Source organism: Poromitra crassiceps, assembly GCF_964638095.1.
Source record: "Poromitra crassiceps genome assembly, chromosome: 4".
NCBI classification, from domain to species: Eukaryota; Metazoa; Chordata; class Actinopteri; order Beryciformes; family Melamphaidae; genus Poromitra; species Poromitra crassiceps.
This window is the reverse complement of record NC_139626.1, coordinates 39660219-39677067: the sequence shown is the minus strand read 5'-3', so window position 1 is coordinate 39677067 and position 16849 is coordinate 39660219. Positions and strand designations below refer to the sequence as shown.

Here is a 16849-nt window from a genome sequence, read left to right as displayed (position 1 = left end):
CATCAGCAGATTCAAGACGAGAATATATTCAGGACTTTGTTGTCCATTTTGTTTTGTTGTATTTTTTGTTTTGACTCTGCATTGAAGTACTTGATAAAAATAGTGCAATGTTGTGTTGCATAAATGTACCGTTATATCTTGTTTAATTGTTGTTTTACTCATTCACATTATTAGACACTATTATCATCTTTCTGATGATAAAATTAGTATGAACTGTAAACTGTATCTGGGGGAAACATAAAACGGAATTTGGAAAACATAAAACGGATTTCATAGGGGCCCTAATTCGTCCCAAAAGTTGGGCACAAATTGTTAAAATAATCCCCGTGGAGAAGAGGACATGACCCATGTCTAAAAGCAGCCATTTATCACCCCAAAAATCTACAACATTATATATGGTTCTCGGTGCTTCATCACACCCTGCACATAAAGTCTTCTCTAACCCCTGCAGAATGGAAGAAAAAAAACACTAAGCGCTACAGTGTTATTAATCTTGGTGAAAAACACACTGAGATGTCCTCTCTCTGTTCCCTTTTCTCTCCTCCATCGCTCTTCTCTCCATCCTCCACACACACACACACACACCTACCTCTCCACTACCCACACACACACACCTACCTCTCCACTACCCAGTAACTAATCACCCACAGGCACGCGGATCTATACCGCTGATTGATCGCCAAAAAAAGGGTATTATTCATCAACCCTACTCCATCACGCCCTAGTGAAACATCGACTCCCCTCTCCTGACCCCGATGCCCCCGCGGCCGCGGTACCTTGGTGAGGCTGCGGGCGGCGCTGTCCTTGCCGCCGGGGGTGAGGTTCCTGAGCTGGACGTCCAGCAGCTCCACCAGCTGGGCCATGGCCCGCACCGTGGACGGCACGTCGCCCGGACGCAGGAGCCCCTTGGTCTGCTCCGCCAGCTCCCTGGCCACGATCGCCGCCGTCTCCCCCGAACGCAGCTGGCGAGGGAGGGAGAGAGAGAGAGAGAGAGGGGGAGGTAAATGTGGAAGAACAGGAGTGAAGGAGGGAGAGAACACGAGAGATGTGTGTATTGTAAACGAGTGTGTGTACTGTAGGTTAGCTGAAGTGGGTGAGAGGAACTTAACGTCAATGTTTTCAGAGCCTCTTATGAGTGCGATCCTAATGACACTTTACTGTAAGGTTACTTAACACGAACAAATCCTGCGTTAGCACCTCTGCTGCCATGCTGTGTGACAGGGACTCTTTTAGCTGCCTTTCTGTCTTATAAAGACAAGCCTGCAAAGCCTCGTGGCTCATCGGAGAGAGAACACACTGAGGAATAACAGACCGGAGGAAACCCTGATAACCAGAGTGCCAAAGCAGAATAATGCTAAAGCTATGTAGCCTATCCTATGCAACGCAGGCCAGAATAATGCTATCCGTGCCAAAGCTATTCATCCTATGCAAGTACGCCCATCATATAATGAGAGCACAGTGAATAAATAACATCATCGCTAATTTCCTTTTCCCTCCAGCGATGCTCCCTATCCCCCAGATCACACACATGGACTTGGGTTAACAAACGTGGACGTGGCCTAAATCCTCCCCTGTGGTCGCTGTGTCTTCACGCGTGATGAACTGCTCCGGGACCATATCTCCATAATGGATAGCCTCTACGCCGGGGCTGGACGCTCACACTCACTTTCTGCATGATGTGGTTGACCCAGGGCGACGTGCAGTTGCTGAGGTCGGGGCCTCGGGGATCCCAGTAGCCCAACTGGGCCACGCACACGTACGTGGCCACGCCTGCAAAGACACGCAGAGCAAACAGACTGAGACAGCGCTGACATTCACCAGGAGACGCCAAGACTCTGGAGGAGGTGCCTGCAGGTTCACTGAGTGCGCGCGTGTGTGTGTGTGTGTGTGTGTGTGTGTGTGTGTGTGTGTGTGTGGGGGGGGGGGGTTATGTGTCTCTGTGTGTAGTCTCTCAAGTCAGTCTCTTCCACAATCTTTGAATGCTCCAGAGACTACTTCAGCCCATTCAAAATTGGACAGAGGAAGTGGTCGTCTTCCAAAAGAAAAAGAAAAAAGGCTTCAGACCGGAAGGATTCGATGGTATTCGACCAATCACAACACGTTCCTAAAAATAAATGTATAGATAAATAAAAAATATCTTGTTCTTATCCAATTTGTGCTCAGCAGCTAGCTACAGTAGCTAGGATTCGCTAGTTTGTTTTCCAGTCGGAGCTACTAAGCGACTGCACAGGGGACACGGAAGTAGGGAAATGACCGGGACCCGCCTTATTTTGTGCGGACATCCTGCCTTTTTTTCTGACCAGCTTGGAGAGCTGTTGAAATACAGACGGGCAGGCTGGGACATTGGTAAAATACGCGAGCCAACGCGTCTGTCTTGAGAGACTAGTGTGTGTGTGTGTGTGTGTGTGTGTGTGTGTGTGTGTGTGTGTGTGCGCGCGTTTGTGTGCGTGTGTGTGTGTGTGTCTTGGAGGGAGTTCTTCGGTGTCTGTCAGAAAGCTTTCGATTGATCCACCGGGGAAAACAATCCGTGCTAAGGAATGTGTGTGTGTGTTTATGACTCTCTCGTTGTGTGCAGTTTGTGTATATGTATGAGTAAGCTTCTACACATACTTTTGTGAGGTTTTGTATATGTGTATGAGTAAGCTTCTACACATGCTCGTTGTGGGCGGTTTGTGTATATGTATGAGTAAGCTTCTACACATGCTCGTTGTGGGCAGTTTGTATATGTGTATGAGTAAGCTTCTACACATGCTCGTTGTGGGCGGTTTGTGTATATGTATGAGTAAGCTTCTACACATGCTCGTTGTGGGCAGTTTGTATATGTGTATGAGTAAGCTTCTACACATGCTCGTTGTGGGCAGTTTGTATATGTGTATGAGTAAGCTTCTACACATGCTCGTTGTGGGCGGTTTGTGTATATGTATGAGTAAGCTTCTACACATGCTCGTTGTGGGCAGTTTGTATATGTGTATGAGTAAGCTTCTACACATGCTCGTTGTGGGCGGTTTGTATATGTGTATGAATAAGCTTCTACACATGCTCGTTGTGGGCAGTTTGTATATGTGTATGAATAAGCTTCTACACATGCTCGTTGTGGGCAGTTTGTATATGTGTATGAGTAAGCTTCTACACATGCTCGTTGTGGGCAGTTTGTATATGTGTATGAGTAAGCTTCTACACATGCTCGCTGTGTGCGGTTTTGTGTATGTGTATGAGTAAGCTTCTACACATGCTCGTTGTGGGCAGTTTGTATATGTGTATGAATAAGCTTCTACACATGCTCGTTGTGGGCAGTTTGTATATGTGTATGAGTAAGCTTCTACACATGCTCGTTGTGGGCAGTTTGTATATGTGTATGAGTAAGCTTCTACACATGCTCGTTGTGGGCAGTTTGTATATGTGTATGAGTAAGCTTCTACACATGCTCGTTGTGGGCAGTTTGTATATGTGTATGAGTAAGCTTCTACACATGCTCGTTGTGGGCGGTTTGTATATGTGTATGAGTAAGCTTCTACACATGCTCGCTGTGTGCGGTTTTGTGTATGTGTATGAGTAAGCTTCTACACATACTTTTGTGAGGTTTTGTATATGTGTATGAGTAAGCTTGTACACATACTCGTTGTGTGCGGTTTGTGTATATGTATGAGTAAGCTTCTACACATGCTCGTTGTGTGCGGTTTGTATATGTGTATGAGTAAGCTTCTACACATACTTTTGTGAGGTTTTGTATATGTGTATGAGTAAGCTTCTACACATGCTCGTTGTGTGCGGTTTGTATATGTGTATGAGTAAGCTTCTACACATACTTTTGTGAGGTTTTGTATATGTTTATGAGTAAGCTTCTACACATGCTCGTTGTGTGCGGTTTTGTGTATATGTATGAGTAAGCTTCTACACATACTTGTGTGAGGTTTTGTATATGTGTATGAGTAAGCTTCTACACATACTTGTGTGAGGTTTTGTATATGTGTATGAATAAGCTTCTACACATGCTCGTTGTGGGTGGTTTGTGTATATGTATGAGTAAGCTTCTACACATACTTGTGTGAGGTTTTGTATATGTGTATGAGTAAGCTTCTACACATACTTGTGTGAGGTTTTGTATATGTGTATGAGTAAGCTTCTACACATACTCGTGTGAGGTTTTGCATATGTGTATGAGTAAGCTTCTACAATGTGTGCGGTTTTGTATATGTGTATGAATAAGCTTCTACACATGCTCATTGTGGGCGGTTTGTATATGTGTATGAATAAGCTTCTACACATGCTCGTTGTGGGCAGTTTGTGTATGTGTATGAGTAAGCTTCTACACATGCTCGTTGTGGGCAGTTTGTATATGTGTATGAATAAGCTTCTACACATGCTCGTTGTGTGGGGTTTGTATGTGTATGAATAAGCTTCTACACATGCTCATTGTGTGCGGTTTTGTATATGTGTATGAATACGCTTCTACACATGCTCATTGTGTGCGGTTTGTGTATATGTATGAGTAAGCTTCTACACATACTCGTTGTGGGCAGTTTGTGTATGTGTATGAGTAAGCTTCTACACATGCTCGTTGTGGGCAGTTTGTACATGTGTATGAATAAGCTTCTACACATGCTCGTTGTGTGGGGTTTGTATGTGTATGAATAAGCTTCTACACATGCTCATTGTGTGCGGTTTTGTATATGTGTATGAGTAAGCTTCTACACATGCTCATTGTGTGCGGTTTTGTATATGTGTATGAATAAGCTTCTACACATGCTCATTGTGTGCGGTTTGTGTATATGTATGAGTAAGCTTCTACACATGCTCGTTGTGTGGGGTTTGTATGTGTATGAATAAGCTTCTACACATGCTCATTGTGTGCGGTTTTGTATATGTGTATGAATAAGCTTTTACACATGCTCATTGTGTGCGGTTTGTGTATATGTATGAGTAAGCTTCTACACATGCTCGTTGTGGGCAGTTTGTGTATATGTATGAGTAAGCTTCTACACATGCTCGTTGTGTGCGGTTTGTGTATATGTATGAATAAGCTTCTACACATGCTCGTTGTGGGCAGTTTGTATATGTGTATGAATAAGCTTCTACACATGCTCGTTGTGTGGGGTTTGTATATGTGTATGAATAAGCTTCTACACATGCTCGTTGTGTGCGGTTTGTGTATATGTATGAGTAAGCTTCTACACATACTCGTGTGAGGTTTTGATATGTGTATGAGTAAGCTTCTACACATGCTCGTTGTGGGCAGTTTGTATATGTGTATGAATAAGCTTCTACACATGCTCGTTGTGGGCGGTTTGTATATGTGTATGAGTAAGCTTCTACACATGCAAGTCAAGTAAGTCAAGTAGCGTATGTGTGTCTAATGAATGCAGACAAAGGGCAACCTTTCAGATGTCTGGGGATGAACAGCACACTCACGCCCCAGCTACTGAGGGGCCAGGAGGGCAACCGCATGGAGAGGAAATGTACATCTGAATCAAGGTCTTATGTGTGCAAGCAACGTGAACCATCCGTGGAAACCATGTCTCACATTTTAAATGGTTGCCATGCGTACACAGGGTGTTGCATTTGTAGACACGATAGAATAGTGGATTTGATATCAAAAGATATCACCTCTATTTTCAGATCTTGTATTTCGCTTTATAAAGATTCTACTGTGAAGCCGAGCATGTTCGGTCTATTATAGTGACGATTCTGTAATATTCCTGCTAACACTCCTGATGCTGTTGTCAATGAAAATCGTAGAGAGGTGTTTGTTCTGGAGAGGTTGGCTGTACCTTTGACCACAGCCTTGAGGAGGCCTTTCTAACCAAGATGCTGAAATATCAACAGCTGGAGCAGACCATTTCATATCAAGGCTACAAGTGTCGACTTTTTGTTTTTAGATTTGGTAGCCTATAGGTCATGCATGTGCACAACGTACAAGCTGGTTGTGAGAGGCCTGCAGATGGCTGGTCTCCCCAAAAGAAGCAGTCAGCAAGGTGTTGTTCAGTATCTGCTGCTATCATTGGTACAGTAGCTGCTCAATATGGAGAAGCCGTTGTTTTGATATCCATGAAGAGGTTGCTGTATGTTACCTTTATACCTGCTACTGTTGTCATCATGTGTGTGTGTGTGTGTGTGTGTGTGTGTGTGTGTGTGTGTGTGTGTGTGTGTGTGTGTGTGTGTGTGTGTGTGTGTCAGTAGTGGTGCACTGCATGTGTGCACATATGCGTGCCGTTTTCTTCCTTTAATGAGTTGCTCTGGAGGCTGACTGTGTGCTGCTGCGTGCATGTCAGCCATGATATGATGATATGACTGTCCCAGTGAATCATAAGCTCAGCACACCGCCCAACATGCTCACACTTGTCCTTCTACAACATTAATAACATCGTAGCAGATAATACATACTGTATAGTGACATGATTGAAGAAAATGTTTGACTTACACAGCAAAAAAACAACAATAGTGAGGACAAAAGAAACCAAACAAACAAACAAACAAACAACCAAACACACACACACACACACACACACACGCATGCACGCACGCACGCACGCACACTCCAGTAGGCCTGAAAGATTGACAAATCTGACAGATCTAATCTAACAGAATACAGCAATTGCGATTTAAACTGTGATTCATCATCATCACAAGTTTTTCTTGTCATAACTTTAAAATTGTTCAAAGCAAAATGAATTTGTTAATACAAATAGACGTCAGTGTGCAGGATTTACTGAGATTGAGTATGATCAAAGTATTCATTAATGTTGTACTTGATTCATGGATCAAAGATTACCCACAGCACTAAAACACCTTGTTCAGAAGTCCATTTTTGACCTCTCTTAAGCAATTAATTAGCCTCTGCGATTTAGAAATTGCACAAGTTTTGATTTCGATTTTTTTTCTGATTAATTATTCAGCTCCAGCCAATTGACTGGAGCATTCACTCGGTGAGTTCATCCACACGTCTGGCGAGCCCCTCCCCAGGCTTCCATACCCAGTGTCCCAACAGGACCCCCCTCCCCAGCCTTCCTTACCCAGTGTCCCGACAGGACAGGGCTGCTTGGCCATCTGGCCCTGCTGGGTCCGGGGCCACGACACGTCAGCTGTCACCCTGGGGCTGCAGAAGTCCTGCGGGGCCAGGGCCGGGGGCTGGGGGGCGGCCGCTGGCGGGGGGCGACCCCCGGCTTTCTGGTTGGTGTCGGGGATCTGGTTGGTGTCGGAGGACGACCCCCCGGCCGGGCCCAGGGCGGGCTGGCCCCCTCCCGGGCCCAGGCCGGGCTGGCGGAGCGTGGTGGTGGTCCGGTAACGCTGGCCAGGCGAGGTGGTGAGGAGCGGCCGCGGGGTGGTGTAGTACGGAGGGGAGCGGGTGGTGGTGCGGCTGGTAGATGAAGAGGAGGAGCCTCCTCCACCGCCGCCTCCTCCTCCACCACCTCCTCGGTTAGGGGGGACCATGGGAGGCCGGTAGTCTGGAGAAGAGACAGAGAAGGGAGGGTTAGGACTAACAAAGACAGAACCTGGTTTCTTAAACTATAGGCACACAAGAGTGCACATTTAAGAGTCCAACATTCTTCAAAGGTAGGTGCGTAGATTCCGGGAATGTATCAACGACCAGTATCAAAAGAATCTGTATGCAACTTACTTTATTACAGTACATGGTGCTCGATCACATCTTCCTCAGAGACACGATTAAGAAATGACTACCCAACACATACCATAATTATATACAGGCTCTGTTCAAAAACACACCTGCTGACCCAGATAGGGACTTTTAATTACAGGAAGAGAAAATACATCAAATTTATTTCCCCAAGGGGATAAATAAAGGATAACTTAACTTAACTTAACCTAACTTAACTTAACTTACATACAAGCATTACTGTAGGTGAGAAACGTCAAATTACTGCTAATGCAAACTAAGACAGTGGTATACAATCCACATCTCAAGTCAAGAAAACATCCTTAACATCAGTCCTTCTTCAAGTATAAGCCAGGACCCAGAATGGGTCGAGCACTGTAATGCGTCCGGACACGACTGCAGTGTGAATGTCTTGACGGGCCCGGACAAGAGTTTAGAATTGATTCCCCGCGGGGGGAAAAGTGTAAGAAGAACAGAGCGAAACGGAAGTGCCATCGAGCAAACCGTCTGCGTCAGCTGCGAGTGACCCAGCGATCCACAAGTGTCAATTGTATAGTGAGGGTAGGTACACACTACAGACACAAGCAAATTTGCAGCAGCTAATTTACTCAACGCTAACAGCCTTTGACTGGGAGTAGCTCATGTTTCTGATGACTTCCCAATGCCAGTGCTTCCATCTGTTGCCTAAGTCATCCGTCACTGTTTGGTCAACAACAAATATAATTTTGAAAACACATTACATTTTACATTACATTTACATTACATAAATTATAAATACAATATATTATATTACAAATATAATTTTGAAAACACAACATAAAACTGTGTACTAAAGGGGAATAATGTGTGAATGTGAAATCCCTGCGGCCAGCTAGGGTTGGGTACCATTCACATTTGAACCGGTACCTGGAATTGTGTACCGGTACCCCAACAGTACCTTTTTTCTGTACTTTACTCTCTCCATAATTACAAACATGTCATTTCAGTTGTGAAAAAATCAGTCCAAACTTATCAATTTGAACATTGTTATTTAGAACACTTTAAACAGATGCACTTTCAGCAGATCGGTACAGAAATTTGGTACCAATAGATTTTACTTGAATCAGTACCGAATTTAGTACCGAATTCGGTCACTACCCTTAAAAGTACAGATTTCTGTATACTCAACCTTACTGCCAGCCTACAGTAGACCAAACTAGCGGTCTATCCTGTGAACTTAGCACAAAGCTATTGGTACAGTATATGCTGTGAACTTAGCACAAAGCTATTAGTCTATGCTGTGAACTTAGCACAAAGCTATTGGTATATGCTGTGGACTTAGCACAAAGCTATTATAATAGCTTTGTGCTACGTTCACAGCATAGACTATAGTCTATGCTGTGAACGTAGCACAAAGCTATTGGTCTATGCTGTGAACTTAGCACAAAGCTATTGGTCTATGCTGTGAACTTAGCACAAAGCTATTGGTCTATGCTGTGAACTTAGCACAAAGGTATTAGTCTATGCTGTGAACTTAGCACTTGGCACAAAGCTATTGGCCTATGCTGTGAACTTAGCACAAGGCTATTGGTCTATGCTGTGAACTTAGCACAAAGCTATTGGTCTATGCTGTGAATTTAGCACAAAGCTATTGGTCTATGCTGTGAACTTAGCACAAAGCTATTGGTCTATGCTGTGAACTTAGCACACAGGTATTAGTCTATGCTGTGAACTTAGCACAAAGGTATTAGTCTATGCTGTGAACTTAGCACTTAGCACAAAGCTATTGGCCTATGCTGTGAACTTAGCACAAGGCTATTGGTCTATGCTGTGAACTTAGCACAAAGCTATTGGTCTATGCTGTGAATTTAGCACAAAGCTATTGGTCTATGCTGTGAACTTAGCACAAAGCTATTGGTCTATGCTGTGAACTTAGCACAAAGGTATTAGTCTATGCTGTGAACTTAGCACTTAGCACAATGCTATTGGCCTATGCTGTGAACTTAGCACAAGGCTATTGGTCTATGCTGTGAACTTAGCACAAAGCTATTGGTCTATGCTGTGAATTTAGCACAAAGCTATTGGTATATGCTGTGAACTTAGCACAAAGCTATTGGTCTATGCTGTGAACTTAGCACAAAGCTATTGGTGTATGCTGTGAACTTAGCACAAAGCTATCAGTCTGTCCTGTGGGACTAGAAGTACACAGCAGTGTCTCTTGCTCCCTAACCTGGCGGAAGAAACATCCTTTCAGTGCCATGTATGATTCATTCAATAAGGGGCAGGAGGGCCTCTCACACTCTTCTATTGTCAATATTTCATTGTAAAAAGGCTCAATTATTCACATTGACCCTGGTTAGCGGACAGAAAGAAAGAAGAAATGGATGAAGTGACGAGGAGAAGGAGGAGAAGAAGAGTGTGAGGTGCTGTAGTGTCCCCTAGTGAACCTACAGCACCGCTTCTCCTTCTATCCGCTAACCTTGCTTGCTTTTCAGCCGCTCTGGCACAAATCAATTTTGCAGGGATGGAACGTCTGGGAGGTGGGAATCATTTACGCTTACCTCACTTTCCCTTTACATTCTTTCTTTTATCAGTTCCAATCATTTCCCTCTAATTATGGCTTTGGAACTCATTAAGAGTAATGTACAGGAGGAGCAACTATAAAGATTAAGAACATTTAAAATCCATTAGGATAGCAAATTCCTTATCAGAAATCTGAGCCCATTTTGTAAACCCACACCATTATTTAAACTCTCTCTCTCTCTCTCTCTCTCTCTCTCTCTCTCTCTCTCTCTCTCTCTCTCTCTCTCTCTATTTTTTTTAAGCAAATTACCTTTTTCCTCTTTCTCGATCAAATTTTTCAGGTTTTGTCTGTTTGGAAGTGTTTTGTTTTTTACACTAAATAATGTATATATGCACGCGCAGTCACATGCGCGCACGCACGCACGCGCGCGCGCACACACACACACACACACACACACACACACACACACACACACACACACACACACAGAGAGAGTATATAGCTCTACTGTATGTCAGGGGCGTATCTACGGGTGGGCCTGGGTAGGCACACGCCCACCCACTTCTTGCCCTGGCCCACCCAAAAAAATTTTTTTTTTTTTTTTTTTTTTTTTTTTTTTAATTGGTTGTTTTCTAGAGGCAAACTTGCTGCTGCATTGCTAGCCAATGGTTTTGTTACTTTTGTAAAAACGCAGGGCACATCATCTCCAGAGTCTAATGCATGACAACTTCATGACATCTAGGAATTTTGTTCTCTCTGTGGATAAATAAACCAGAGGGCGTCTTGTTCAAACTTGAAGCAGCCTCAGTGTTGTTATTTTTTAAACTCACAGCAGTATATGGATCAGTGGTTCTAATTTCTGTATAAAGTAACAGTATACACACAAGTATAAGCATTCATGTATGCAACATTTGGCACCTATATGTAACCTTTTAAGGTTGAGATAATTGTATTATCATTATATGGTCCAAATATTTCAGTAAAGCACTTGAAACACTTGAAATATTCTTGCTTGGGTGGTATCATTCTACTTGAAATGATGGTCAAATGCATTATTTTTAGTAAAATAACACGTCAAATTTTTCGGGCGGCCGGCCTTCGGCCGGCCACCCGAGTGGGCCCGGCCTTTGGCCGGGCAACTGCACCCCTTCCTATCCAGGCCCACCCAATTTGATCCAGGCCCACCTATAATTCAATTTCTGCATACGCCCCTGCTGTATGTGCTCTACTGTACATATGGCAAATTTTGCTTGCAGGCATCACCATATTATTACTATTATTACTCGGACTGCTATATAATCTAATACCTAATGTACCTCACATATTCTCTCTTCTTACTGAATAGTACTTTGATAGAGATTGTAGGGGAAGGCACACATTTTGGACACTTTATTGTATATACCATACTTCTATTCTAACAATATTGTTTTATTGTCTATTCCTTTTTTTTTCTTGAGATTAAAGTCGAAATTTCGTGAATAAAGTCGAAATGTTGAGATTAAAGTCGAAATTTAAGCACCAGACAGAAGAGGGGGGAAAATCAGAGGAGCTTTTTTTTTTTTTTTTAAGAATAAAGTCGAAATGTTGAGATTAAAGTCGAAATTTCGACTTTAATCATGAAATTTCGACTTTTTTCTCAAAATGTTTTTTTTTTTAATCCTCCTGTAATTTTTATTTTTCATCATGCATGGCCCTAAAACTCTGTCGTACATTTTTATCCCCCTTAGTGCTGATTTAATTTATTTATCCTGGTTGCTACTCTACCCTCTGCCGATCTGGGGAGAGCCGAAACTGGCTCCATGCTTCCTCCGAGACATGGGCAGTTACAGTTAGCCAGCCGCTTCTTTTCACCTGACAGAGGAAGCTTCACCGGTAGGACATACAGTGTATGTAGCACGTGGGAGGTTCATGCTATTCCAACCAGTTCCCCTCCCTCTGAACAGGCGCCCTTAACGACTAGAGGAGGAACCACATTAGCAACCAGGATATTGCATGTTTTGGTGAAGGGGGTTCCTATATGAAGGAAACCCCCGGGAGGCACAGGGAGAACATGCAAACTCCACACAGAAATGTATTGTCTATTCATAATGTCTCTACGTTTATATCTTTTTCCCTACCTGAATGTGAGTAACTGTAGCATTACTCAATTTCCCCTCGGGGGATGGGATCAATAACATTTTTCTGATTGTGATTCTGAGATGACACTATATGACATGATGGCTTCATCATCTTATTACAAACCGCCGTGGATTTGGGATTTTCTGATGTCGACGTACAGTATATACTGTAGGCAAAAACACACACAAACACACAAGCTGGTCTCTTAGAAACTCCTCAAAACAAATGCTTTGTTATTTCCAGTCATTTATCCCAAAACCCATTCATCTTCTTAAACCCATTAGTCATTTAAAGCAGCAGATGTTGCAAGAGACACATGCAAGAGAGAAGAGCGTTCATCCCCTCTTAGATTCAGACAATTTCTACACATTTTATTCAGGTGTCATTTACAGTGTGGTCATCACTAGCGGAAAATCTTCTCCACACGCAAAACTTAGGAGCAGAATACTCTGTCCAGAGGAAGCTGGACTCACCAGTGATGAATGAACCTGCTGTAAAAAAAAAAAATACCGTCACCCGCTACAACCCGACCATCACCTGCACCCCTACCAGCTACAACCCGACCATCACCTGCACCCCTACCAGCTACAACCCGACCATCACCTGCACCCCTACCAGCTACAACCCGACCATCACCTGCACCCCTACCAGCTACAACCCGACCATCACCTGCACCCCTACCAGCTACAACCCGACCATCACCTGCACCCCTACCAGCTACAACCCGACCATCACCTGCACCCCTACCAGCTACAACCCGACCATCACCTGCACCCCTACCAGCTACAACCCGACCATCACCTGCACCCCTACCAGCTACAACCCGACCATCACCTGCACCCCTACCAGCTACAACCCGACCATCACCTGCACCCCTACCAGCTACAACCCGACCATCACCTGCACCCCTACCAGCTACAACCCGACCATCACCTGCACCCCTACCAGCTACAACCCGACCATCACCTGCACCCCTACCAGCTACAACCCGGAAGACGCCCTTCAAAATTCAACCCGTTATCTCCTGCTGCCAAGGTGAGAAGTTGCCTAGTGCAGCGACCCATCATTTAGATCCACGGACCTCCATTTGACTGTTTGACCCAAATCTGAGAATATTTTGATTGTTAGATATGATTGTGTCCAGAACTTCATGACTACCTATGATCAAAACAGTTATTCTTCAACATTGTCTTATCACAGGTATGTTAACCTATTGTAAATTAATATCAGAATCAGAATCACTTTTATTGCCACAGTATGCAAGTTACATACGAGGAATTTGTCTTAGTGTCTGTATGCAGCGTAGCGGTTACATCAATATACAGGGATAAGAAGTAGGAAGATAACTAACGGCAATCACAAGGTTGCAAGTGCAATCAAATCGAGTCAATATATACAATATGTACATGAGTGGTGGCAACCCGATCTCCAAAAAAATTGTAAAATAGCAACGTTTGTGGACAAACGTTGGTATTTTACAATGTCGGCTAAGAAATTGTAAAATGGGAACGTACGTGTCTACAGCGGTGGGCGTGGTTTGGGCGTGTTTTACGGAGATTTTCTGTTTCTAACCCCTCCCCCTACTCTAATCCTAACCCTAAAATCTCAGAACGTTACTATTTTACAATTTTCGAGCCGAAATTGTAAAATAGCAACGTTGGTCCATATCGTTGGTATTATACAATTTTCTGTGAGACTGTGTTGGTGGTGAAGTGTTCTGTGGATGATAAATATGAATTTACGTTGGATTTACATGAGATTTACAGACTGAGTTAAATATACGTTAAATAGGCAGTGGACAGGGGCGGTTTTAGCATCAGACCTTTGGGTGGGCTCAGCCCACCCAAAGGTCATGGACCGCTGAACCCCTAGGGGGGTCCGGGGGCATGCCCCCCCGAAAGAAAATTTTGTACAGTTTCAAGTAAAAATGGATCAAGCTGGTGCACTTTGAGATCAAAATGAAGAGACTAGATCTATGAAGAACTACACACATCAATATCTTCTTTACCGTTCTGTGGTTTTACAGCAATGAAAAAATAATTGTTTCCCTATATATACTATATATATTCTGCATACAGGTTACTTATGGTAGAATTATGCTTGCATACATAATACCAAAATCACTTCAGGGGAGTTTCAAGTAAAGTAACATTTTGCTTTGTAGGCAAAACAAAAGTAAAATTAAATCAAAAGGGAACTTCCTAACTTATTGGCTGGAATAAAATTCCGACAAGATAATAATATACTGTAAGCACTAAAGCAGGAGTTTGCAGTCAACTAGTTGAAATTAATATGTGGCAGTATTTGTGGGGGTCAAAATCTATATAGGGTGTACCACCACAAATAGATCAGTGTATGGGAAACACTGACTATTAAATTGTGTGACTAGAAAGACATCAATAAATCTGAGAAAATGTACTTTAATTTTGAACAACAGCACTACAACGGTGGCATTACAAATGGTATTATGAAATTATTGTGGGGAAAAACAAGAATGCCACTTTTTTTCATGAACTTTAACTCTATTGAGTGCCAAGGACGAGTATAGTCGTCAATTCGAATAGTAACGTAGAGTGCCAAAGACGACTAAAGTCGTCAATTGCGTTTTTTGGCGGTGGGACGTGGATCAAAGCCTCATGCATCTCCTGTAAAAATATTGTAGCTATTGAAGGTGTATAACCTATTTTATGGACCCATTAGGTGGCGACAGTGCTCTCCAGATTAGAGAAAGTTGAGGAAAAAAAGCAGAAAAAGCCCCGTGATGAAAGAGAAACCGATGCATGAGCCAGAGTGGCACAGATTGCTCTGGCTGCCTGGAGCCAACGTTAGCTGCGAACAGCAGTCAATCCGATCCCACAAATGAGCCCCTCTGTCTCTGCTGCATAGTTTCTCCACACGATTAGCCGCCAGAAAATAAAACCAAAGCCAAACCATTCTCATGAGAATGGTTTGGCTTTTCAGTGTCGCGCTGGGAGCCGGCGCACAAGGCTGAGCGCTCCGAAAATAGACTGGGTGCAGCGCACTTTGAAACGCGCAGCAGAAAGCCTATAATCGGACGCAGCTTCATCCCAGCTCACAACCGAAACCCCAGAAACGCAGACGAACACGAGCCCGATCCAGACTCCCCCGACGAGCGGCCGCCATCCGAACGTGGATCCGTAAGGCAGCAGAGCCTGCCATAGCAGGCAGCAGAGACTCGCCTGACACACGCAGCAGCCAGCAGAGCGAGCAGAGCCACCAGAGACACTCCCATGGAGGAGGAGTTTGGAGTTGAGGGGTGTGTGGGTGCTGTTCAGATGTTTCAGGTCAGAAAATATTAGCTTCAGAGTCAGTGAATGTGCTTGAAATGCTTCATTTCACAAAAGGCTGAATATCTCAGCTTCTAATTTGAAACGCCTGTTTTTGCTGAAAACAACCTATCTTCTCCGGCTCATAACTAAAGAACGGAAAATGGTATCAATAAACTTTTTTTTTGCTGATGATACAATAGAGTCTCCTCGTTCTTTGTGCGTGTTCGGTGTTTACATAGTAATATCACACAATATTCTGTGGGCCTCGAGAAATCACTGAAAACGCTCTGAAACTCTGGCACTGGGAGCGTCCGTTCTCCAAAAGTGGCTGGCACTCAATGAGTTAAGCAGAAAATTAAAAAATAGTTTTAAAGCAAAAATAAATAATAAATAAAGATAATTTTAACAGAAACTGCTACTAATGACCACCATGGATTTGGAGAGAAGAAGAAAAAAAAAAAAAAAAAAGTTTTTTTTTTTTTTTGGGTGGGCTGAGACTATTTTTGGGTGGGCTAAAGCCCACCCAAAAAAGGCCTAGAACCGCCCCTGTGGATTTACATGAATTTACAGTCAGAGTTAGATAAGAGTTTACATTGAATGTATATGAAATTTACAGGCTAAGTTAAATAGGCATTAATGTGCAGGGAATTTACATCAATTTACCAGTCCCAGTTAGACAGGCATTAAATTAGATACAGTATGAGTTCCAGTTTTATGGGGGGGGGGGGGGGGGTTGTGTGTGTGTGTGAGGGGGGGAGGGTTGTTGGTGAGGCCCTTGGCGGAAGGGGTTTCCGGGCCTTGTTGGTGAGGCTGATGGCGGTTGGGAAGAAGCTGGTCTTGTGGCGGGTGGTTCTGGTCTTGGCAGACCTCAGTCTCTTGCCGTGGGGGAGTGTCTTAAAGAGTTTGTGGCCAGGGTGGGAGGGGTCAGCCATGATCTTGCGAGACCGCTTCAGTGTCCTGGCTGCGTGCAGGTCCTGGAGGGATGGCAGGTTGCATCCGATTATCCTCTCAGCGCAGCGGATGATGCGCTGAAGTCTGTTGATGTCTTTGAGAGTGGCAGCAGCATACCAGACGGTGATGGAGGAGGTGAGGATGGACTCAACGATGGAGGAGTAGAAGTGCACCATCGTGGCCTTTGGCACTTTGAATTTCTTCAGCTGCCGCACAAAGTACATCCTCTGCTGTGCCTTCTTGGTGAGAGCTCTGATGTTCAGCTCCCATTTTAGGTCCTGGCTGATGATGGTCCCCAGGAAGCGGAAGGACTCCACAGTGTTGACTGGGGAGTCACCCAGGGTGATGGGGGAAGGTGGGGCTTTGTGCTTCCTG

General features: G+C 44.0%; 1 protein-coding gene across 1 annotated transcript in view; it reads right to left on the bottom strand.

Annotated features, from left to right (window-relative positions):
- The window catches only part of LOC310775773 (adhesion G protein-coupled receptor L3-like), a gene marked incomplete at its 3' end in the record, with an annotated part of 152726 nt that overhangs the window by 3161 nt on the left and 132716 nt on the right, over positions 1–16849 (bottom strand). Inside the window, exons 8-10 of the mRNA XM_083635907.1 lie at positions 7011–7442; positions 1667–1770; positions 777–962 (exon numbers count right to left, since the gene is read on the bottom strand). Coding sequence (XP_083492033.1) covers positions 777–962; positions 1667–1770; positions 7011–7442 — 722 coding nt within the window. The remainder of the gene's footprint in view (positions 1–776; positions 963–1666; positions 1771–7010; positions 7443–16849) is intronic.